This window comes from Rhinoraja longicauda, chromosome 11, assembly GCF_053455715.1.
Source record: "Rhinoraja longicauda isolate Sanriku21f chromosome 11, sRhiLon1.1, whole genome shotgun sequence".
Classification (NCBI taxonomy): Eukaryota; Metazoa; Chordata; class Chondrichthyes; order Rajiformes; family Arhynchobatidae; genus Rhinoraja; species Rhinoraja longicauda.
This window is the reverse complement of record NC_135963.1, coordinates 21964960-21990974: the sequence shown is the minus strand read 5'-3', so window position 1 is coordinate 21990974 and position 26015 is coordinate 21964960. Positions and strand designations below refer to the sequence as shown.

The 26015-nt window shown below is 37.5% G+C and overlaps 1 protein-coding gene across 5 annotated transcripts in view; it reads left to right on the top strand.

Annotated features, from left to right (window-relative positions):
* rnf220a (ring finger protein 220a) overlaps window positions 1–26015 on the top strand; it is a 404962-nt gene that overhangs the window by 332367 nt on the left and 46580 nt on the right. For 3 of the 5 annotated variants that reach the window (XM_078408444.1, XM_078408440.1, XM_078408443.1), the window contains exons 7-9: window positions 8798–8922; window positions 13115–13253; window positions 24365–24461. In XM_078408444.1, the coding sequence (XP_078264570.1) occupies window positions 8798–8922; window positions 13115–13253; window positions 24365–24461 (361 nt within the window). The remainder of the gene's footprint in view (window positions 1–8797; window positions 8923–13114; window positions 13254–24364; window positions 24462–26015) is intronic. The other 2 variants (XM_078408445.1, XM_078408442.1) reach the window with 1 other exon arrangement.

Sequence of the window (26015 nt, the reverse complement as noted above, 5' to 3'; positions counted from 1 at the left end):
CTGAAAATTGTCTCCAAAAGCTTGAAGTGCATACATACATGTTGTTTAAAAATTGATGAGCTGTTTCATTTCTGGTGGTATATATTAGTTTTTTACCCTCTTGAATTCACATTTTGAGCATTTATTGTTCCTAGAATAAGGTACTGACTTTCTGTTCTTAGATGATGAAAACCTAGCTTAATTTTGATATTTTAAAATGCACTTACCACAAATGTGAATTAGCCTAGATAAGATTCAATTTCCTGTGAAAATTCCTAACTGATAAAGCTTAATATACTTTATGTTTAGCATTGACGTTAAATTAAAAAGCACTTTGCACATGTAGTCCAAATTTTCCAATAAGGCATTCAATAGAATGTTTCTTCAATAGAATAAGATTTCTTGTGGCAGTCTCATAACCAAAACTGTACGATTGGTGTACATGACATAGCATAGCAATAATGGAATGCTGTAGGTATTAGAAAAATACAGGTAATGTATCCAATGGCATTTATTATTAGGACACACCAGACCATAAATTCTAATTTGTAATATACATTTTGATGTTAATGTGGAACTTTGTTAACTTTGGATCTGTATTGCTGACATGTTTGTCCCTCCAAAAAATCTCATGCTTGTGAAATTTTAGCAAGTGGTAAGAGAGAACCTTTTGGAATTTAAGTCTTTTAATACAGATCTATACCAGTTCCAATCAGCAAGAATATGTTTACTGTCGGTCGACAATGTCGACTCCTGAAAAGTTCCATTTGACTCCTGGGTGTCTGAGAGAAAGGTCAAGATTTTATCTTTGCAGAATTTGCACTTGCCAGAAGTGAAGTTAAATTCCTGTTAAGGAGAAGGTTTAATTGTACTTGTGCTTATGTCACTATGTTAGGGAGCTTAAAATAGGCATCAAGGCATCCTGTGAAACCTGTGGCTCATCTACTTTGTAGTGACTCGCTAAATAACACACTTATGCTGCGAGATTGTTCGACTGAAATATTAGATGTTATGGAAAGTCTAGTTTCTGAGGTTTGAGCAAAGGTTCAGATCCAGATTATTGTTATATACACCAGGGTCAGTACATCAGATTTACAAATTCTTAAACCCTGTAAAATCATGAAATAGTTAAAGCAGCGTAAAAGAGGCCATTCAGTCCATTGTGGTTGTATCAGCTCTTGTAGAACAATGCAGTGATTCCCATTCCCTTGCTCTTTTCTGCAGTACCTCAAATGCGTAACTAGTTCCCTTTCAAGACCCCTGATTCTGAATTTTGTTTCCATCATCTTGACAAATATTGAATTGCAGATCATAACCACCCTGCGCATAAAGGAATTGCCTGCACTGGACTGATGAAGCAGGGATTGGTCTGGCCCAGTGTGATGGTGTTACTTCTGTCCAGTGCAGCTGCTGCAGGCTGCATTAGATTCACTTGCTAACCCAGCTGCTACAGCGCCTGTAGCCACACCACGGCCTGCAACTATTCGCAAACGACCCATCCATTGCCTAGGGCAGCCACCCCTCCGCTTTCTTGCGCCGAGGTCACTATATACCACTTCCCGAGCTGATCACAGAACTTTAGAGTGCTTTCTGTGGGCGTGAGAGATGAGTTTGTGGAACATTCACAGCTGCTGACTTCTCCCTTCACCTTTTGCTGCTGCCATCCATTATTGTCTGAATTCTGTTTGTAAGCCATGTGGCAATTCTACAATTGACCCGATGAACATATAATTCACTTTCAGGAATTTCTTTCAGTTGGAGATCTTGATCTTCAGATAGCCAAATATAGTTTGAACAAAGTGGTTAATTTGGAATCAAATTGTCACTTCAGTTGCTATAACCAATCTTGGCTCCCATCCCGAATTATCATCATAAAGCTGACATTAAATGGTAACTTTATAAGTGCAATGGAGCCTACCTGATTTATTATTGTCATAGCCTATTGCAGAATCTAGAAGGTTAATTCATCAGATTTATTGGTAAACTATATTGGTTCTGAAGGTAGATAACATTCATAAAATAAAATCTGAAAGAAGCCGTCTGTCTGGCACTGTCTCTTGTTTTTAAAAGAGTATTCAAGAAGATTTATGATTGAAGTTGGGACAGCATGGGAATTTAACGGCAGTAGCATTGTGTCCTTCATATTTGTGTCCTTTATATTGGCAGATTGTGGTTTAATTCCAGTAGTTCCATGGACATCAATTTACTAATTTCATGGAAATGCAGGGTAGAAGCTATTAGGTAGAAGCAGGAGTATCAAATCTATTTTTTTGGATTTAATTTTAATTTTGTTGAGATTCTAAATAGTTTAGTAAAATAGCTAATTTAAAATTTGAAGACCTATGATAAAATAGTTCTTGTACTTGTCACAACTCATTGATGTGATGATGTGGCAAAATGCTCTTCAGTGAGAAATTAATCAGACCGTGACAGTCAGAATTTTAATTTTATGCTCTTCTGAATATATTAAAACTAGAATGTGAATTGGCTGCTATTTGACGTTCATTGTGGGTTCCCTAAAAATCACATTGCCGCACATAATACTATTATTCACTTGCATCTGTTTTCTGACACTTCTGAAAACTTGCATTTTGAAAATCAATATTAAAGAGATGTGATGCTCACCATTATTAAAAGAGTAAATTGACAGCAGATTTCGGCCTCAATGTTAGGGAAGTGAAATGTAGAAATTCAGAAATTACTGAATGTAGAAATGACTGAATTTCTACATTTCATGTCCCTATCGTTGAGGGAACGTCCTGCTCCTCCATAAACAGTAACATTAGCCTATCTGAAAAATTCAATATCGACTTACATGGCAGAATGCAAATTTACTTGTGTGATATATACCGATAAGCAGAAACAAATGGTACTGGTTTGTTAAGAGTAGTATGCCAACTGAGTTTTGATGTGCATCTGACACCACAGATAACTGTTGGCACTAAAGTGGGCAACATGATGTGCCTGACTGCAGCTTTTTTAAAACCTGTCTTTCATTTTTAGTAATTTCTCTTCTGTAGTTTTACTCAACTTGTCTTCAGTTAAGGAAATAGACAACATAAGTTGATTCATGCAGAATGTTCAGAATATTGGCTGGGTATGTAAGATGTGAAACTACATTAATATAAAAAGTGATTTAAAAAAAGTGGTAACTGCAAGAAAGTTTAAATCACAAATATGGCAGGTCTTGGAACTTTTTGACTCATTGTGACTCCCTTAAGTCATTGCATCAAGATGCATAAATAATATTCCTCATCTCCTGTAAGAATCAAATTCCAACCAGGAAGAAAACTATGATTGGGGAAAAAAAAAAATCTGCATTTTGGATTTTTCCTGTTTGGAAGATGATGTATGATGTTCAAATTTGCAATGAGAAATAATAAAGGGAAAAGTGCAAGTCTAATCTGTGTCAATATTATACAATGAGGTCACTTAAAAGAAGAAAAATAATTAGTTTTTGTTCAGAATTTAGCCTTTTGAGAAAAGAAAATTGTACTATTCTTTCTATTATCTTAGGCAACAGTGCTCAAGTGCCTCCATACACTTATCGAGGGGTTAACGATGTGGTCTTTTGATGCAGTTTACAATATTATGTGAACCAGAAACATCACGATGAATCAGTCTGAATGAATAGCCTACCTCACCGACAGGCAGCGATTGGGGCTAGATTCTGTCAGTGCAACCCAGATCTTAAAGTACACAGGAGTGTGATTACCAGATAATTAATTAATGATGATAGTGTAATCACTTCTAATTAATTCAGTCGTAACTGTTTTAGACATAGTATTCCTGGAAGTATTATGTGCTAAGGGTGTCAGGTAAGTAAAGTTAAACCTGCCTTTGTTCGTTCCCTGGGCAAAAAAAACAAATTGCTGAAGGAATTTATCCGATCAGGTAGCGTTTATGAAGGGAGATGGGCACGCTGCATTTCGGGTGGGGCTCATTCTTCAGATTTCAGGAAACTGTCTCCTCCTTCATTTTACCCAGCGCTCGTCCACTCCCTCCTCCTGCAACCCCTTCCATTCCAGCCCCTTACTGCCCTGGTCATCCAGTTCCTTTTGCCTCCTCCATGTCCCATCCATTCATCATTCACCCCTCCCAACTCCAGGTCGCTCCACCCCGACAATTCCTTCTACCCACCATTACCCTCTCTGGTTCTACATTTCATTCCCCACCTTCCTTTCTTTGCAGACTCGAACATTTGTACCTTTTTTTGTCTTCTCCACATCACCTCCAACCTCGAATCTGAAGAAGGGTTCCGACCTGAAACATTGCCTGCCCATTCACTCCACAGATGCTGCAAGACCTGCTTAGTTCATCCAGTGTGTGTGTTTTTCTCAAGACTCCATGATCTGCCATTCCTTGTGTCTACATCTTGGTTATCGTCCCCACTCTTCTTTCCACCCCTTCCCCGACCATATCTAACTTATCTGCCAATCACCCCTCCATCTGTCACTTGGCAATTCATGCTTCACCCTTTCTTCTCACCTCTTTCTATCAGCTATCTCCCATCTACTCCACCTGTCTGAAGTGGGCCCCAACCCAGAACGTTGTCTTTTCATTTCCCCTCACAGATGCCTCCTGGTCCGTTGAGTACCTCCAGCAGTTTGTTTTTTGCTCAGGATTCAAGCATCTGTGGTCTCTTTTGTCTCCTCTATTAGTTCACTCTTGGCTTTATCATGGAGCTGGCAATATCATTTTTATTGTATTTGGGTCGAAGATAAGCTCACAAGTATCTACTCATCTGTGGTAGAAGCATTTTGCCTGTACAAGAACCATATCTGAAAACGAAGAGTTGATATGTAATGATTCTGATTATATTTAAAATTTCAGGAGCAGTTGAAGTTATTTGGCAATGCTGCTTGAAACTAATTCACATTTACCATCTTCTTAACGTTAAGTTTGTGCTTGGATTATTAGATGATTAAATGCCGTTGTTCATCGACATCATTATAGTTATATAGTATGTGATCTGGGATTTGAAAGATCCATCTTTAGAATAATTTAATTCTGAATGGAGAGGGTTGGTTAACAAGAAAATTAGGTCTTAAAGAATTATTTCTCAATGAGCACCAAAGAGAAAGCTGAAATGACAGGCCAGAGCTTATCCGTCATCAGAATCCAAAGGTCTGGTGACACATTTCAAGTACAAAAAAGCTTTGCTATTGTTGACTGAACAGGATTTATACATAGATCTTAAAAAGGTTAAAATTAGATACTGACGATTCCCCTTTAATATAAACTCAATGTGGCAGTGAAAGCTCAGTCATATTTGAATTGTTTTGATATATATCACATGCCAGCGTCTTCTGAGGCTGCTTTAGGAAATCACACCTACAATGAGTAGATCACCCTCTTCCACATTTAAGGTTCACTGAACCTGCAATTTGATGAGCAATATATGAATTTTCTTTAAAAATTGAACAGCTGCCTTTCAATTGTTCCATGTAAGTTAACAGTCAAGAAAGCCCAAAATATAGCGCGAGTGCTCTTTCTGATGAGGGCGTCCTTTTCGTATTGCACTAACAGAAAATATATTTCTGTTAAAAATTTGTATTCAATTTTCTTTCTTCAGAAATAAAGACCAGTATTCATAGTAGTGATTTTAGAAGTATTCAGTAAGTTTCATTTCAGTTGTCCTTCACATACCCATTCTGAGATCAGTAGTTCAAATCTGGTCCAGAGTTACAATTTCTGTTTCAGAAATATGCTTCCAGATTTTCACTCCATAGAATACGGTGTAAGAATAACATTTTTCTGGAGCCTGGTGTATTAAGAATTCAGTAGTAGTTACACCAGTGGGTCCTGCGTAATTGAGCTGGGTTTTTCTATTCAGCCGAGCCTTTCGAGAGTACATTGTCGATTAGAGCAGAGATATTTCATTTAGCATTTAGTCAGAGACAGCTGAATAATCTGCATATAGCCATAGATGGATTTCTCACCTCCCCCACCCCTCCTTTTACTTTTGATATTACTTGTACCTAAAAATTAATGTAGCATCACTCAATTTGCAGTTAAGGAAGAACAAAGAATTACAGTGTAATAGGCAGTGTTCTGCGGTGTTAAATTTCTAATTATGTGCAGGACAGTTTTTAAAGAAAAGAATAAGAGAAGAGAAAATTCATAAATTTGTACAATGGACACTGGGGATTGGAAGGACAATTTTGGAATGAGACTGTCAAGTGAAACAGTTTGAAGAAATAATTTGGTTTTGTAACCGCAACACATTAAATCTGCTGTCTGATTACTATTTAAATTAACACTCTAATTGTCATGATAGATTATTTCTTTTATTAATTGAAAGGAAATTTTCAGATAGGTTGGACCAGATACCTTGAGTTTAAAAAAAAAAAAAAGGATGCATCACTTTTGTTTGAGTGAACCTTTTGTTAAACCTGAACGGAGGAAAGTTTATGAATATGCTGAGGAATGAGCAGTAATTGTAGAAATCTCTAATTATTGGAATAGAATTCTAAATTACCGACATACATAGTGAAATTGAAGTTTGAACCAGAAATGAGCAATGTAGTGTAAACTAGATTATGACAAGCTGGAATTGAAACTGCACTTTTGTTGCCTTTAACTAAACTTAAGGCAAAAAAGGTGATTACCAGACATTTCAAACACAACTGACAATTCTTGGTTGAATGTAATGTTAAGTGAAGTTGAGTTATTTGAAACAACCAAGATTGTATAAGGATTCGGCTTATGAGCGTCTTTGCCATTTATTCTTGAGAGCTTTCCTTTTGACCTCCCCACAGTTTTGTGGTAAAGGGTCATCTGCCTTAACTTGATCATCATGGGTAACCAATTCCATTTTTAATTTATTACTCTGCATTACCAAAGTAACTAGAATCTTTTGAACTTGCACCAGGTTTCTTTTTGGATTAAAAAAAATCTTTGTTTTTTTTTTAAACAACAAAAGGCAACATAAGTTACAAAAAGGTTTCCATCAATAATATCATTCTTATACAGTAAGGTATTAATAAACAGAAAATGATGACAGTCAAATAATAGGTTCTGTAACAAATGTTGAGGGATTAATAATCAGATTTTCCCGAAATAACAAGAATTTTACATCTGTCACAGATCACAGATGAAACTGTGATTTTAAAACTTGCCTGAAAGACGATATCTCAACAGTGCAGTTCTCATGCAGTTCTGCACAAACACTTTTGTCTAGATTTTATGCTGGAGCTCCTGAAGGGGAACTTGAACCATTGAGCATTGAGTGGCAATATTTGATTCTATAAACTGCAACCCCCTACTGCCTGAGTAAAATGACCATGAGCCAGTTCAATAATCCCCTAAATTGGAAAAAAAATGTTCTTCAGCTTTCCCTGGAGGCAAACACTAGGAGACCCAAACCCATTAATTATTTTCTGAAATAATTAGTTTTATCTTGTAATCACTGCTTCATCTTGTGGAAATTTGTCCAAAATGTATTTGAACTGTGACATCAAGTACCTTAATAGCCTTTCATAGAATGATCAGTCTCTGAAGAAATGTAAAGCTTTGTGAAGGTTTTTTTTTGTGAATTGTGTGGTGTTTTAGTGAACATGAACCGTCTGTAATTAAACCTCTTTCAGTCATTTCACTTAGTTATTTGATTTGCTTATTATCAGTGTATGTTTAAAGCACCTCACCAATATCACTCCAGCAAGTATGAACTAGGTCATGTAAAGATCAGCTAATTTAACATCTGTGCAGGACTTTGTTGCTGAGAATAACCTTCTGAAACCATCATTGGCAGACATGGATGTTCAATGTATTGTAGGAATACATGGGAGTAGGTCTGGGAGGAAGTTTTTTCTAAGGATATTGATAAGCTGTATCTAATATACATAGCTTGAGTAAACTTAACAGAAAAAATTACAAGATGGATATTTTGTACATCTGATAAATCTGATTTAAATTAAATACTCCAATATTGTGATCAATATTTCATACAATTTAATTCTTGTCTGCAACTTTTTGAGCTGAAAATGTTGTGAGGAAAAGGAGTTTCCACATAAATTGAATCTTCTCACAGTGTATGCATACTGTTTAAAAATATTTTCTCTAAGCATGAGGCTAATACCATATCCTCCTTACAATACATTAAGCAATACAATAAACTGGGCAATAATATATTACTAACTGTATGATCTAATTGAGTTTCCTTTTTTAAACTGTTCACAGTCACTTTAATTTAGCAGTCAGAAGATTGTGTTATTATTGATATGTTGACAATTTGCTTTTGTTGCTCTGATGCTTATTTGCAAGCGCACATTAATTTTTTTGAAATACAGTCCTGACTAAATGACCATTCTAATATAAGTGCATCAAGCTTGAATGAATTTTAAAATAAATCACCAATTATATGTTTTTTTTAAAGTGGGATTATTTAAGAAAGAAAATGTAATCCAGAGTGTTGGAGTATACTAAAAAAAAGCTTGAATGGGTGAGCAAGATTTAGGTTGCCATATAGGGTGCCTGGTACCTTCATCCTTAGAACCAACTTTAACTGCAGAAACCCTCATAGCAATGCCGTGCGTGGTACATAGTCATTATTTTATTGGAGGCATTTTGTCTATGAGCAGTACACTTGTGAGAAGGTAGTATACAACAGTTTTAGTGGGATATACTTTGACTAGACTCTCAAGTAGTGGTCTGCTGAAATTTCTTCATTCCCTTCTAAATATGTTTGTAAGCATTTTGTTTAATAATTCAGCTCCTGTAAAGATATAATGCGTTTTAAAATTATATCTGGGTTATTGGAAGTATTTTACCAGAAAGAATATTGATAGTAAATTCTTATTTCTTTCTTGTCTTTCAGCACGGATAGGGAAAAACAAGAGGAAGAAGGCCTCAGACGATGGCCAGGTATGTCCACTATGCAATACGACGCTCTCTGGATCTGTGGAGGAGATGAGTAGACATGTGGAAGCCTGCCTGGACAAGGTAGTTGATGGGCATGTTGGGGCATCACAAGCTTTATTCCCCCTCGTACTGCATCAAAGGCTGGTTTAAAACATTTGTGGAATGCCTTTCTATTAGGATATGAATTTATTTCTGTTCTTCCAGATTCTTGGCAATATTCCCAGATCTATAACCCTCGTACCAGTGGTAATATCCAAAATGTTCTACCAGTATTCTTGCATCTATCAAACATCTCTTCAGTGCCACCAAGTCTCTGTGATCCTTCATAACCCAAGGCCAACCCAGCCTTTCCTGCTCACATTCAGCATGCCCATTTCATTCCCTTCACTTGTCTCTTAATCACCTCCTGTCTGCACAGAAGTTCTTTGTTTCTTTCACCATCAGAGCACAATTGAACTTTCACCAGTTCTTGCTAAATTATAAAGAATGCCATATTGTTCAAATTCCAATCCTTATCACCACTCCAAAAAAAATTATTGGCCAACATCTATCCTCCAAAACTTCCAGTCTCTGTCAGCTGCTTGTAAAATAGAGCCATCTGTTTCCTTGCCTGCAAGAATACATTAATGCTCTTAGACATCATGACCGCCGATCTTCCTCTTTTCTTCACTAGAAAATCCTCATTTCCCCAGACTCTCTGTACTGCCTTAAGGGCCTGACCCACTTAGGCGATTTTAAGGCGACTGCTGGCGACTAGGCTGTCACCGAACGTTCGCCGGGGTGTCGCGGGCATGATCGTGAGGTGTCTTCGAAATATCGTAGTGGATCTCGGCGTGTCGCCGAGAAATCAAACGGTTTGAAATCTCTCGGCGACAGTTAAGTCATTTCAATATACCATAAAATGCTTGTGTTTAACCAATTTATTTACCGTCAGGACATTTGACAGGTAGATTGGAGGCGACAGTTTGACGGTCAGGTAAGCGTGGGAATTTTTGCGATGTTTTTGGCCTCAGCCATTACATTTAAAGTGGGCTCCAAACCCAGATATTCAACCCAGAAACCAGATATGCATCTCCCTTACATTTTCAAAGAATGCCCACACACTTTTCACAAAAATCCACTGAACCACTTTTAAATTTTTTTTTTTTAATACAGCTATTAGTAAACTGGAAGTAAATCCAGTTTATTCCTTGTTACAGTGAAGCTTGGTTTTTAAGTAACCCATACAAGGTGTTATAGTTCAAAACTCTCAAGTACTTGCCGACTTGTCAGTGATTTCAGCGAAAACCAGGATGCTGGAGAAGCATTGACAGCGTGGGAATTTTCGCGATGTTTCAGAAGACGCTGTAATCTCGACCTGACTCGGCATTGTCGTCGGGTAAAAGAAAAGTTTGGCGATCTGCTACGACTTTGACAGTCGCCAAAAAGACCGCCTAGTACTTCTCTCCTATCCCACTGTTAGAACAAAGGATTGGCTGCTTGTTGCCACAAAACCATTTGATATCATCCTATCTGCCACCTGTTCCTTTTTCAACCTGGCCCAACAGAATTATTTTTCTAGTTTCCTCTTGTATAAGACTTAAAATCAAACACAAAACTAAATAGATGTAAGAATCAACTCCCTTAATATGTAGTTTCTGCAAAACTCTGCACATATTTGAGACAGAAAAGACCACTTGCATTTTCACAATAGTATGTTGTCATGCCAACAATTTCATAAATCTGATCACCGTAAAATGGTGGCATGATGCAGAGCACATCACATGCCACAGTATGTCTTTGTATTAACTGTGAGGCAATGATTTATCAATATTATTGGTAATAAAAACTATTTCCAAATTTCAAAACAAATATGCATCATCCTGCAAATATTTAAAGGTGCCCATTGTATATTTTTGTTAAACTTTAAAAAAATGTCAAAGTAGCAGCAATTTATATCAAAATTTTAGTCTTAATTGATAGTCCCAGCAGAGTTTAGTATAGGTAACTCTTAACTTTTTATTTACTTGTTATTTAATTACTTGTTATTTAATTAACTTTAGTTGGACTTCAAGAAACACTACCTCAGCTGTTTTAGTGTGCTACAGTGTTTCAGTATGTAAAGGAGTGTTGATTATATTTTAACTCCTTGCCTGCCATCAAACAAATCCATGTAAGGCTGAGAATGGGACAGTTGGAAAAAGAGATATGTAAGTTTTCCAAATGTTGTTAATGGAAATTCACATAAATACCATTGATACCACGGAGGGACAAAAATCATCGTACAGATTTAAAGTGGGTCAGAGCAGAGGATATGAATTTTGAGTAGATGGATAAGCCAAGGTTATGAAGCCTTACTCTCATGGTTAGATCTGCTGTCTGAGTAGTAGGTTGAATTTGGAGTCCTTTAGCAGCAGGTACAGTTGGCAGTCCCTTCAGTGAGTGGAGAGGTGTGATCTGGTTGAGGCTTTTATGATTGCAGTCAGGAGGAGGGATAGGAATATAAAAGCATAATATAAAAATATAGTAGTAAGTGTGGGGGACTTCTTATGGCTGCACTGCCATTCAGTAAAATCTTGCCTGATTATTTTCACCTCAGCGTTTCTTTCCTGCACCATTTCCTATGATTTTGTTATTTTACGATCGATCTATCATTCTCCGTCTTGAATATACTCAGTGACTGAGCCTTTTGGCACTCATAATTTTTTTCATTATGATTAGTAGATATTTGTTCCTTTCCTTATCACATGGCCCTTATCTCGATAAATTTTGATCCACTATCTCTCAGTTATCAAATGAAACCAAGTGCTAATTTTTTAAAAAAGTCAACAATTGAAGCAAAATAATTATGGGGAATGCAAATAGGTATTTGGATGCTCAATCTTTTATGTATAAACTTCTCTGCTTTTCTTCTGGGCAGCTTTGGCTGGGGACACCATCAGTCTCTTGTGTTTTTGTTTGACCGTAATTCGCTTTGTAAATGTAGAAGCTCTGGAGAGTTTATTTAGTATGTAGGTGGGTCCTATTAATAAGATAACATATCAAGATGTCGAGGAAAAAATATAGATATCGTAAAAAAGTCATTTTAAGTTAATATCTATAGAATCTAAAATCTAGAAAAGTAACAAAGTTTTTTCCAAATTGTAGAGGAGTTGAATCAATCTGCATATGTCAGGTACAGTGGTTGATTTCCTTTGAATCAATTTACAATAAATTTCATAACTTTTAATTTGAATTCTGTTTTAGGAATTATCTCATTTATCCAAAGTATGTTACGCATAAATATTCACTCAATTGTTCTAATGAAACACGGAGAAACAGAAGGAAAATGCAGCCTTCGAGGGTGCATGGATTTCTAATGTAAATTGTTACTGGATTGAGGAGGAATCCTTACTAAAAGGAGTGAGTGAAAAATTGGAGTAGCAGGTTTTTTAGGTGGAGGTTAGGTGAAATGAACAATTTTTGGCTGGAATTTTTTATTTATTTTTTAATTATTTATTGAGCAGTGAATGTAAGAAGTGATTACTACAATTTCTATCTGAGATAACACTATTTGAGGAATTGATAGTATTACGTAAGTGGATAAATTACATCTTGAACTGAAACCAGTTTTCTGCAAAGAACAGCAAGTGAGTAAATTGAAGACAACTTAATGAACTGGAATCTGCAGACCCAACCTTGAAGATAAAGCGGCTTTATATTCTTTAGTGGCTGCATGGACCAAACTTTCTGCAGTGTTACTTCTGCAGCCCTTCCATAAGACACAGCAGACCGCACATTTTGGGAACAAAGGCCCTGCCTTCAGACAGCATATAGATGGATTCAATGGTCTTCTGACAACTTGTGCCATCAACAGGCCTTTTCCCTGATGAGAACATTAAATAACTTAAAACATTCAGGAAGAAATAAGTAAATAGACAATATTAAAATATTGATAACATTATTTTAAAATACATTAAACAGTTATATATAAATTGGTAAACCTACGTAAATGCACCTCCTGGATGTTGTGAAGCTGAGGGGTCAGATATGAGGTGTCTCCAACCCTTAATTCCAGCAATTTATGGAATGGTGTGTCTATGGGTCGAGAGAGAGGTCAGAAGAGGATGTACCAGATATCCGGCACATTCCCAGTTACCATGTTGTATCGAGCATGGATGTCCAGAACGCATTGCCACATGCATTGCAGGGAGCCACTGGTTCCTTATGGTTCCGCTGACGAGCAACTGCATATTCCAGCCCAGTTAAATTGTTTAAAGCATTAATTATTCAAATGATTTATTTTAATCTGCAGAGAGATGGCTCTTACACAAATGATGATGAGTCTGTGGACATAGAAAATGAAAGTGCAAGCGGGAACAGATTTGAAGAATATGAATGGTGTGGACAGAAGAGAATACGCGCCACAACCTTATTGGAAGGTGGCTTTCGTGGTATGCAATATTTTGACGGTTTATTCTTCTATTGTTTAGCTAATCAAACTTTTTATAATCATTCACCAAAAGACAATTTAAAATTAATGCTTTTGAAAGCTGCTTGTCTTTTGTGTGTATTTAACTTTTTGAAAAGTACAGAATACTTGTTGCCATCTATGCAATCTGCATCTAGGATTTCTACTTTTGGCCAGGTTCAAAACCAGATGGATGAATAGCTTGGATGAAGAGAAGATGTTCTGATGTTTAAATAAAAGTGTCATATCATTTCCAGTAAATGTTGGTCGAAAAGTGATTGATAGTCTAGTTTGCTCGAGAGAGAGAGAGAGAGAGAGAGAGAGAGAGAGAGAAAGAGAGAGAGAAATAAAAATAAAATAAAAAGTATGACATTTACATAACAGCTATCACCTTCCCAAAACACCTTGGGGACATAGGGTGGTGTTTATAGATTTGGCTTTTTTTCTTGGGTTGAAGTGACATCTAATCTAGTTAATTGATGATCTTGGTTCCAAGAGGATTCCTAACACATCACACAAGTCTCTGCTTTGCCATGTTTATACCTTGAAGCTTCTCAAAATTATTTTCCTAAAACCCTTACAGATTGATCCTGGACATTTCTTTTTCTCCAGTTTTTTTTAAGCCAACATTAGTCAACTGAATTTAGTAGTAAGTTATTTTCAGAATAATGTGGTTCAATTCCATTCATAGCTCTTCAGCAAAAGAACCAGTTCGTACCTGAATGCAGCAAAAACTCGACAAGATTAGTGCTATTAAATTGTCAATAATTATTGTCTTTAACCAGAAAGATTCTAACTACCTGTCCTTGCCATTCAGTGCATAAACAGTGGTGCGCCCCTCAATATTTGACTTGGTTTGCATTGACCAGAAACACCAATGGGAGCACTCCCACCTGCATCTTTCTTTCCAAATCACGCACTACACCCAATTTGTAAATACATTACCATAACTTCATTGTTGCTCAGTTCCAAACTTTAAAATTATGTATTACCTGAAAGGGATTTATTACGTGACAAAAGCTCAGAATTCTCCTGACTTCACAAAATCTTTCTATTGCCAAGCAGATACACGTTAGAAGTATGAAAGAATGCACTCCACTTGCCTGGTCAACAGCATTCACGCACTACCACTTTGAGTAACTCAGCGGGTCAGGCGGGTCTGACCCCCTGAGTTATTCTAACATTTTGTTTCTATCTTTTATCTCCGGATAAACCAGCATCTGCAGTTCCTTCCTACACTACCGCTTTGAGCATTTACTCTTTCCACCATTGGCACACTGTTGTTCCAAAATGTATAAAATAGAGGATGTACAAAAGCAACTTTTACAACTGTTACAAAGTTACATATCATCATGAATTATTTTGCCATTTTTCAGTTTCATTGGGTGAAAATCTCCAAACAGCAACCCCGTACCTAAACAGCAATGCAAGGTTGCTGCACCATGTGGACTGCGCAAGTTTGAGAAAGCACCATCTTTTTAAGGGAAAATTAATGTCAAAGAAATGCAGAAACTGAAAAGCTGCAAAAAAAAAAAAAAAAAGTTGGAAACCCTCAGTAGGTCAGACTGCATCAGTTCGGAATTTCAGGTCTCGATGAGATTTTCCTTTGTTGTAACTATACTTTCAACCTCCCCACCTATCTGGACCTTAAAGCAAACCAATTTTCACCCTTCCCAAGTTCCTGTAAAGGGTCTTCAACCTGAAACATTAACTTTGTTTTACTTTCCACAAAGCCGGGGGTTGCAGGGTTCATTGTTTTTATATGATCTTTTCAAGGGTAGTAGCTATGATGGATTATAGTTATTAGGCCAACCATAATCCATGTTTGAAATTTTTAGAAAAATATATGCATTTATATTTTTTATGAGAAAGTAAAATGGATTTTGACAAAACATTAATGAACATCTTCTGTAGTTAATGAGCAACGGCAAGATTTTATTCCGCAGAAATTAGTGAGAAAGACTGAAATTCAGCTGGTAAATTTCCTTGAAGGAAATCTGTCAAATCAAGCCATTTGTTCATTCCTAATATTTGACCTTAACTTGACCATTCCAGGGAATGTAATTTTAGTGAGGCTCTGCTTTTGGCTCAGTGAGGGCAGAATAGCTGAGAAATGAGAGCTTGTCAAACAAAATTCTGTGTTATCTCCCTTGTTTTACCTAAATGAGGTAGGGCAAGGAGCACAGTCTCATTTCAAAAGTTATAAAATATTTAAAAAGCTGTGTCTAGTGGGAGCTGCCAGGGGGATTGCAGGTACAAGGGCTGCGATCAATTTGTACCATTTTTCTAATGAAAGATCCAGAGTTTGTGTCAGATGCGCTTCACGGCTAGGCCTGTCATGTCGACCGAAGAATAAGTCGGTATTCTCAGCTAGCTTGAAAAGACGTGAATGTATGCTTGGCAAAATCTTTAAGAAACCACATCATGGTCTCATTATTGAACCAGATTATTTTGTTTAAAGGTGCAGGAATGAATGTTGGAGCAAAACATTTTAAGCTCATCAAATTTGAGCTATAAGAGTTATTTGCTACAGTGTTCTGGATGGGTAAAAAATGTAGGCATATTTTTAAAAGAAAGTAGCATGCTGTCTCATAGGGTGGATAATTTGGTGCCACTGATTGCTATACTAGGAATTTAACTGCGTAGTTGTAGTTCACTGAAAGCAAGCTATCCGTTTTGGGTATAATAGACATTTTGAGCAAGGTCATTTCATTGAAAGTGTTCATAAGACTTTTTGATTGCTTGAAATTTGTCATCTGCTAAATAGTATCAGTGCCAGAGCTCTGAAATGTAACTGTGTTGCTGTCCCAAATTTAAATTCATTTGTAGCTGAAATTATGACGCGTATTCCCTCTCTACATTTTTTGTTTCTGGAATTGGTTCCGCTCACATTAGTGGTTGTTAATGAGATATTCTTCATGCAATTGAATAGTTTTGTAGCACAAAGAAGTGGTAAAATGGTGTGCGCGAGAATGTAATTCTCAGCTATTCACAGCAATTGGCTAACAGACTGCTTTGATGTTTTTTGTTTGTATGCCATTCCAACATTCATTTTTGACCATTTTAAAATGATGAGAAACACGGCAAACACCAATATTTTAAATAGAAGGAGCACTGATATTTCAAAGCTTTGTTTCCATTTACGTCACCTTAAACATGTTTTTATTCAGAGTATCATGCACTTTAGAGAAAAAGTAATAAATCCATTAATCCAAAAATTGAATTGATTCAGCCTAAACCAGGACTATCATCTTTAAATGATTCACTATAGTTTAAAGAAAGTGACTGAACAGTAACTAACTGAGGCTGCTTACAGATAGCAGACTATTGACATACTGTGGATGAAACTATAGTAACTGTGGAATGAGCAAGGAGATAAGAAAGTAATGATGGCATCAGAAAATGTTTGATGCTGTGCTTTCATACCTGCTTTGTAATGTGACTTCAAAGCTGAGGGAGGAGGGGGGGGGGGGGGGTGTTCTGCCTGAGCAAGTCCCCACTCACTGCAAACCACTGACTGAGGAAATCTTTGGTTGTTATTTCGGCCTGAGCAGATGGGACTAAGTAGATTAGGTAGCGATAGGTCAGAGGCGACCAGTTGTTCCCTTCTGTTCAGTTCCATTTAGGGATTTTGGGTCGATTGGCATCATGTGTCATTCCTCTAGTGATATCGCTCAGGTATTGATCCAGTCTAGACAAGAGCTGGAGGCATCGCAAAGAACGTGTGCTGCACCATGCATAATGTGATTGAAAGGCAGTTAAAATGGCACTGACCTTTTCAGGGAGGATTAGATTGCCTGCCAAGTCTGTTTAAAGCAAGTGATAACGCGTGGTAAGGAAAACTGTCCCGACAACTTCAGAGAGAGAGAGAGGGAGGTTGAGCAGGAATGTTGTACAGACCTCTACTGGGCTCTTTGAAATAGCACTGCATTTCTGTTTTACAGATTTGAAGAGGATTGTAATTTAGAAAGAAAATTACCCCATTTTGGGCTCAGAAAATAGAACTTGCAGAAATTTTGTAAAATACATCCATGACTTGTAGTTTACAAGCTTATAATGTTCACGTCTGAATGTAGGGTATCAATTATTTTAACAGATCTGTGCTTTTATTTAATGTTTCAGTTGAAAACTTGAAGATCATAAACTGGGTATAGTTTTGGTTCTTCCTTTCATTCTGGTGTGTTAATAGAGTAAAATTCGGGGTAGAATGAAGTTCTTGAGCTAATCTTGGTATCAAGATCTGTTAAAATTGCTTAGGAAAATTGAAGGAGGTTCCCCGAATTTGAAATTTGTTGTTCATTGGTGTGTAAAATTGTTCAGTTTATGTGTGAAGTGGTGTTTAAGGTACATATATATTATAGGGTTAAAGTCCCATTTTTTCTGTTTTTAATAAGAATATAACTATGATTTTATTCTGAAATAGGAATTGAGGGAAAAACATTGTTATATTATTTATATTGATACTAACAATATGCTATCCGAGAAAATCTTCCTCAATGAATCGGATCGATTCATGTTTGTCCTACCAGGTGAGATAACCTGAGTTATATGGGTTTGGTGGAGAAGAAAACTGACACATTATACATCAGAACACAATCCAGTCCAATTTATAGTCGACACATTGTGTGGATAACCAATATTGAAATCTTAACAGAGATGCAGTATCTTTTGTTGCAGGCAATATAATGGTTGGATTTGAAATGTGCAGTTTAGGATGGGCTAATTTGGAATCAGTATTGAATTGTTGAGTGACGTAAAAATATGGAATCTTTTCTGAAAGACATTAAAATGTACAGCTCTATGAAATGAAAATGGAGAGTTTTACTTTGAGTTACCCTCTCTATATTTTCCAGTATAATTTGATAGTTTGAATGAGACTTGGAGCTTATGCTTAGATCTGTCTACATTGATTTATAACCTTTTTAATGTGCTGTTCTTTTGTTGCAGTGTAAGTTTATGGTAATGGAGGATATTCCTAATCATTCACATGGATGTACATTTTGTACACTTGACACTTTTCTCAACAAGAACACCCAAAAATGCAATAACAATTTCCATCTTCCCATCGCTCCCCAATTTTCCCACTGGATTTCTGTTGGTTGAATTTTGGTTCATGCAAAGTGACTTTCATTTAATTTGACCATTCATGTAACAGTCATTGCATTTCAGGGTGATTCCACACTGCATGAGGTGCTTTGTTAGAAAAAATTGAAAAGATGTCTTTGAATTGCAGGTCGGATAATGAAATGTGCAGGACATTAGATATTGTCTTTTCCAGTTTAGATCTCAATTCGGATTCAGCACAATTGAATAATGACATCATACCAACTATACTTTGTGTATGTTCCACATTCATTTAGACCATAGTTGATTTATGTCTACCCACCTTGATCCAGATATACGAATGTTTCTATAATAATTTGTCTTTCCCTGAATGATATTTCCTAAAAGGGGCAGCAGATGAGGTTTAGCCTGCGAACCTATTGGGTCGGACACAAAATGCTGGAGTAACTTAGAGGGTCAGGCAGCATCTCGGGAGAGAAGGAGTGGGTGACGTTTCGGGTCAAGACCCTTCTTCAGACTCGCCCACAACCTATTGGGGCATGTGGTTTTGGTCGAGTAGATGACAGGACAGGTGGATGGTTTATCAAGAGGGTTGCACGGGAGATCAGTGACAAAGCAAAGTTAAAGAATGTACCTACCCAGAGTGAGAAAGGCCCTCTGACTCCTCAGCAGTGATCCAGATAGGATGATGACTTGGGTGATTGTGGAGGTGATGTCTGCTGTTTGTGATGTTCATCCATATTAAATAAACCATGGTCAAAGTATATTTTCCCAAATTATTCAAGGAATACAGACGATTGTGTAATGTAGCAATGGAATACTGTCAATGGGGAAATAATTGAACTGAGTTCTATATCCATATTTAAAGTCAGTTTTCTTCCCTTTCATTATTTGACTAAATAAAAATATTTCGCTATATTTGTTTTAAAAAGCAATCTCACTTGAAAAGGGTTCATTTGATAAATATATTTATCATCTCTTCCTAACTGCCCTGACAATTAAACAGTTTACCAGTCCTCTATCTTCTTTTCTGGCATAAGTTAATAAAATTTTGCATTTAGTTTAACATCTTGCCGTGATAATCTTTGGTTTTCATGATTCAGTTTAAAAAAAAAAAATCATTATCCTGACATACTCTTGGAAACCTGCACTTCAAGAAATGTGATTTCTTCCAGAGTAGATAATGGATGCTTGGGAGACTATTGCCACAATATTAGGAAATGTTGAAATTTCTTCTTTACACATTTATGATTTCCCTCCAGTCCAAATGTAATTGACAGTGATTTGAGGCCATCTTATTTGGATTTATATATTTATCCACAACCAGCCTGACTAAAACTTTCACGCATCCATCTGGTTTGAAGGTAATTGGCATGTTGTAGATCTTGCCAAACACACAGCTTGTATGCATATGAAAACACAGACTTTGTAGGCCTTTTGAGCAGCTTCTGATGGGGGCTAACTATATTTGACACACGGCAACTTCTTACCTCCACACCAGATAATTGCATTGTCAACTATTCAGCAAAGTGGCAGGTGACATCTGAGGCGATTGACTAGCAGAGTTGTTCTGTGTAGGACTGTCAGCTATTCAATCAATAGAGTTTACAGAAGACACCCTGATTGCATCTGTAACTAATTTAACTTTGAAACCCCTAGCTCCCCTTTGCGCAAAGTTGCAATTCTATTCAGGATGTGCACTGAGTGGCAGGTGAAAAAAATCAATGACGGCTTTCTGCGGTCGTGCAGTTGTGGGTTTTTGCTCTGCATGGTTAACAAGCAGTCATGACTTCAAATCAATGAACTGATCAATTGATTAAATTAACAGTGATTTTCTTTTGGGTTAGCAGGCAGGGTCATTGGATTATTAGTTGTGTTGTCTTTCGGGGTAACTCGCATTTATAAAATTTAAGGCTTATTAACAACTCAGCACTTGGAAATTCCACTTTCTCCTCTCTTTCAACATGTAATGTTAATTAGTTGGGCAGAAGCCTTGGCCTACTGGGAGTTGCGATATATTTGACAGGATTGGATTGGGTTACTGCAGCACAGGCCCTTTGCTTCCTCTCTCAGCAGTTCAGAAGCTAGTTAAGTAGTTCTGATAGGTAGAGCGTGATTGATGGGGAAGTTTGTCTCCGGTAGTGTCGGGGACTTATAGAGGTGTCATTCAAGATTGGCGCCTGAATTACTTGTCACATTCTGTGAAAGAATGTCGAAGAAATAGGAACTGCTGCATTACTTTGTTTTTCTCTGCTAAATGACCCATGTCTTATCTGCTTACTATTTGTATTGGTTGAAGGTTAAAAAGACAGGTTTAAATAGGCTACATTTAAAAAGTCAGAAATTAAATCTCCAAGAATTTTATTTCAATTGGACATATTGAACAGTAGGATTTTTTTTTTTTTTTAAACAATTTGATAAGAGTGGTTGGTCTATTCATGTCCTGTATACCAATAACTAAGCCTGCATATATCCATGTATACCCTGGAATGTTACTAAAATGGGCAAAATTCAGATTTATTGTACGCCTCTTGATGTCTTTGATGAGAATAATGCAGAATTTTAAGGATTGGCTAATAGCAGTGAAATCCACAAGACAAGATAGCTTCAAATCCAAATCAATTCTGCTAAAGTATCACTTGCCTGCCGTATATAAACAAGCTGATAAACTCCACAGCTGATTTCTTGGTATTGCAATAATATGACCAGCTTTTCTAATCTTTTTGCTGCCCCTCACAGTAGTTCTTTATTCTTTATATTTTATTCTGTTTCAATTGTTTGCAGTTAAAAGGTACAGTTTATGACCTTCAGTTTAATTTTTATTTTACTCCTTCAAATGTTGGCTTGGCTTCTTACGGCTTCTCACCTTCCTTACGGTTAAGAGTTTTTAGCTTTTTCATTGTAATGTTTGGTGCATACGATTGTTTCAGTGGCACAGCATTACTGATATCCTCATTTTATTCCACACTGATTTAATTAAAATAAATTTCCCAGTTTCACACTGAGATTGGATCTTGTGTCTCTGGTTCATTAGACCAGGCCTCCGGAATACTCAGCCAATAACAGCCTTTATAGGATGGCAGAGCAAAGAGTGGTTGTTTGTTGTTGGCTGTTCATCATTCTTCACAAGACCATGACATCTAGTCTACATAGTGTTGTGATATGTGTGGAGATTACTATAAACAATGCAGCACAGGAATGGTCCTTTAGGCCACTGTGTCCATACCGGCCAATCTAAATAAATCACATCTACATGCACGTGGTCCGTTTGCCCCTATTCCCCGCCTGTTTATGTGGCTGTTCTAAATGACCCTTAATGCCATTATAGTGGCTTCTACCCCACCTCACCTGGCTGCTTGTACCAGGCACTCCTACCACTCTCTGTCAGTAAAAAAATACTTGATCTGGAATTCTCCTTTAAACCTTCACCCTTTCATCTTAAACCTCTAATATTCCCTGTTATTTTACATTTTCACTTAGAAAGCTCGATTTCTCTGAAATTATTTTGTCTACTAAATGTTCAAAAATTTTAATTTTGAATATTGTACAGCTGAAATTTAAGTAAAATGGTTCCTATTGTGGAACTGGTGGGTGGCATGCCAATTCAGAAATGATTGATCCATTTGCACTAATCAGTTGGAATAAAACACTTAATCTCATTCATAGGTGAGATGAGTACCCTGAGTAAGTACGTTTCTTTAAGAAGCCAAATTGGATATCATGCAGCAGAAATTAACTCGCACCTAAACTCTGGAGCATATCCCCATAGAAGTAGTGATTTTTACTCCTAAACTGGTGTGGAAGAGGACCTTGCAAAACTGAACATTTTTGTTGTAATGTGTGACTGGTACACTGAAAGCCTTACCAGGCCCAAGATGCACATTTCACCCCGAAAAAGGAATGATGGTTTGCTGCTGGGTTCTTGTTAAGTCAGGGACTGAATGATTTGGTGACCTCAGAAAACTGAACAATTTTTGCATGATTCATGCTGCTGTAAAATGTGGTCTCCAGATTCATGGACACTTCCTTCCCAGCTATTATCAGGCAACTGAACCATCCCATCACCAACAAGAGAGCGGTGCTGACCTGCCATCTACCTAATTGGAGATCCTTGGACTATCTTTAATAGGGCTTTACCAGATGCTTAAAAACGTAAATATGCTGACATGCTTTCTAAATCATTGCATCAGTGAGAAGGGACCAGCTGAGTTTGCTGATGATATAGCTGCCAAGAAACTTGAAGCTGTTGAGCGTCTCTATAGTATCTCAGTTGGCGAGGCTAAGGTTATTTTCACCCCCTCATTTCCTTAGATTAACAAGCAGCTCTTTTATCCTGCTGATGTTAAGGGCTGTGTTGATGTCCAGGCAGCTTGGGACGAGGCCTGTACTCTGACTCATCATTGTTGGTGTTGATTTGGCTGACATCAGTGGTATCCTTGGTGAGCTTAAATGAAGTGAGCTGACACCATACTTAATCTTGCAGTCATAAGTGTACAGGCATTAATTAGATCAAGTGACTAAGCACACAATCTTGAGGGCACCAATGTTGAGGAATGGTGTGAAGTAAATTTTATGACATATTCTAATTGGAAATTTAGAATCTAGAAACCAATTGCAGATGAAATCCCAAGGCCAACAACATCCAGAGGTTTCAAGATGAGCTTATTTGGTATTATGTGCCCTCGCGTTGTATCTTCAAAGTTTTTTTTTGTCCTCTTTCTCCTTGCCAACTTTACTTTTGCCCGAAGTCTTCATAGTGCAAAGAGGCAGTGTTTCAGTGGTAAAGGCTAAATTCGAAGTTTCAGTTTAGTTTATAGATACAGCTTGAAAACAGACCTTTCGGCCCACCGACTCCAAGTTGACACACAGGTTCTACACACTTCCTACACTATAGGGGCAATTTTACAGAGGCCAATGAACCTACAAACTTGCATGTCTTTGGGATGTGGGAGGAAACCGTCACATGCAGAGGAAACACGCGGTCACGGAGAACATGCAAACACCAGACAGACAGCACCTGAGGTCAGGTTCGAAACCAGGTCTCTGTCGCTGTGATGCAGCAGCTCTACCAGTTGCACCACTGTTTTACCCAGCCAGGATATATATTGCATGGGTATATTAATTTGTTTAAAAATTTGTGTTCTGATCTGAAACTTTGGAAATTTGAATTGAGGTCAGCAAAGTTCAACATATGTTTATACAGTTCAACTAAATTGTTCTATCGGTATCCAATTATCATATCATATATATACAGCCGGAAACAGGCCTTTTCGGCCCTCCAAGTCCGTGCCGCCCAGCGATCCCCGCACATTAACACTATCCTACACCCACTAGGGACAATTTTTACATTTACCCAGCCAATTAACCTACATACCTGTACGTCTTTGGAGTGTGGGAGGAAACCGAAGATCTCGGAGAAAACCCACGCAGGTCACGGGGAGAACGTACAAACTCCTTACAGTGCAGCACCCGTAGTCAGGATCGAACCTGAGTCTCCGGCGCTGCATTCGCTGTAAAGCAGCAACTCTACCGCTGCGCTACCGTATACATTTGTTATCTATCATTAAGGGAGTCTTAATAATGTGCAGAGCATATTTTCCTTTTCCGTTCAACATGGTGATATGACTGAAGATCTTTGCTCTACATTGAACAAACATTCTCTGCATTCTGACTCAAAACTTGGGATAGACAGTTGCTTTGAAGAAATAAGTGGTGATTTACTTTTGCTTTGAAATTGGCATTGACAATTCATGAATAGAAATTAAGAATGACTGAAAGTGACTTATCTGTAAACTGTGCTGTTTTTGTTTGGAGTAGATGGCACTGAGTATATATCGGAATGATAAAAATACAGTTAATGTATTTTAGTTAATGTAGTGGGAACTATTAGTGGCAAATTCTCCAAAAAAAGTGTAATATTTTACATTTTGACAAATGCAGAGAGAGAGTTCTCCACTTTGATTTTAAACTGTTGTTATGTGTGCTATGCTTTTACCTCATTTTACACCATTGTTTTTATTTTAAACATAGGATCCGGGTTTGTCACGTGCAGCAGTAAAGAGAACCATGATAGTGATGCAGATCTTGATGTGGATGGAGACGACACCTTGGAGTATGGGAAACCACAGCATCCTTTTCGTTGATAGATAAATGCAGAACTATTAAACAGACAATTGCTTTTTGCAGATTTTTATCGCCAAGTAGAGTCTCCTATTTTTTTAAACAAAGAAGTATATTGACATTTCCCCTCCAATTGCTTCATAAATTACAGGAAAATAAAGAGTAATAGGACATTTCCAAACTGGATGCTAAGATTGGTCATGTCTATTAAGACCACGTTGCTTTATCCAGTGCCTTCCAGGGTAAACATTTTGCTGGTTAGCTGACTCCTGGCTGATCAGAAAACCAATGAAGATTAATGCTGTAATTGGCCTGCTGTATTCCCAGAACAGCTTTGACTGCCAGTGGGTCCCACCCTGACAATTGGTTATCATAGAGATCATAGGCCTTGAAAGACCATGTTTTTATGGTTTAAAACAGTTTAACATATCTAAACAGCTTAACATATTTTATGGTTTTAAACAGTTTAACATATCTAAGCATTCTGTCAGAAATGAAATGAGAGGTCTACTTAAGTTTTATTCACAGCCATTTAATTCTACCTTTCTGGCACATTCTACCTTTCTGTCTAATCTGGCACAGGGTCAGAACTGGAAAATCTGTGGATGTCAGCCTTGCCCAGTAGGACTCCATTAGGAGTCCATCGGTGCTGTGCAGATATCCTGGGATCAGTACAGTGAGATGGTGGCTACAATTTAGCATCTGGCAGAAGTGGAACCTTCCACTTACAGGATCCTCAGATATCTGTACCCAAGGACCTCCATTGGGACCTAAAACAGTGGCATTGACATTCATGTATTCCACTCACTTAACAATCAGCACTTTAACTTCCCCCTTCCATTCCCAATCTGACCTTTCTGTCCTCCATTGTCAGAGTGAGGCCCAGCACAAATTTGAGGAACAGCACCTCATATTTCGCTTGGGTAGCTTCACCCCAGTGGTATGAACATTGACTTCTCTAACTTCAAATAGCCCTTGCTTTCCCACTCTCTCCATCCCATCCCCCTTCCCAGTTCTCCCACCAGTCTTACTGTCTCCGACTACATTCTATTTATGTCCCACCCACTCCCCTGACATCAGTCTGAAAAAGGGTCTCGACCTGAAACGTCACCCATTCCTTCTCTCCAGAGATGCTGCCTGTCCCGCTGAGTTACTCCAGATCAGGACCAATATTTTTTGTTCATTGTGCACCAAACTTATAAGTTACACGATAGATAACATTGCTCAGAGAGGACTGAAGAAGGCAGCCATTAAACCAACCAGCTTGTTTGTTTGCTTACTGACCGAATAAAAGATTTAATGTACCAAATACTGTATGGAGCAATTCTTGTTATGTCCTGTAATAATGCATTTAATGAGGAATCTTTTAAATTTCATGACATTTTGTGGAAAGACTGAAAGTGACAGAAATTTTTAAGTAAGGAGGATGTTAATCTCGAATATAAACTAATTATTTATATGGAGGGCCATTTGTAGAGCCAGATGAAAAATAAATATTGGTGCCAAGCGATGTAAATAGTGATACAAATGTAAATGGTGTTTTAGTGGCAGTGAATGATGT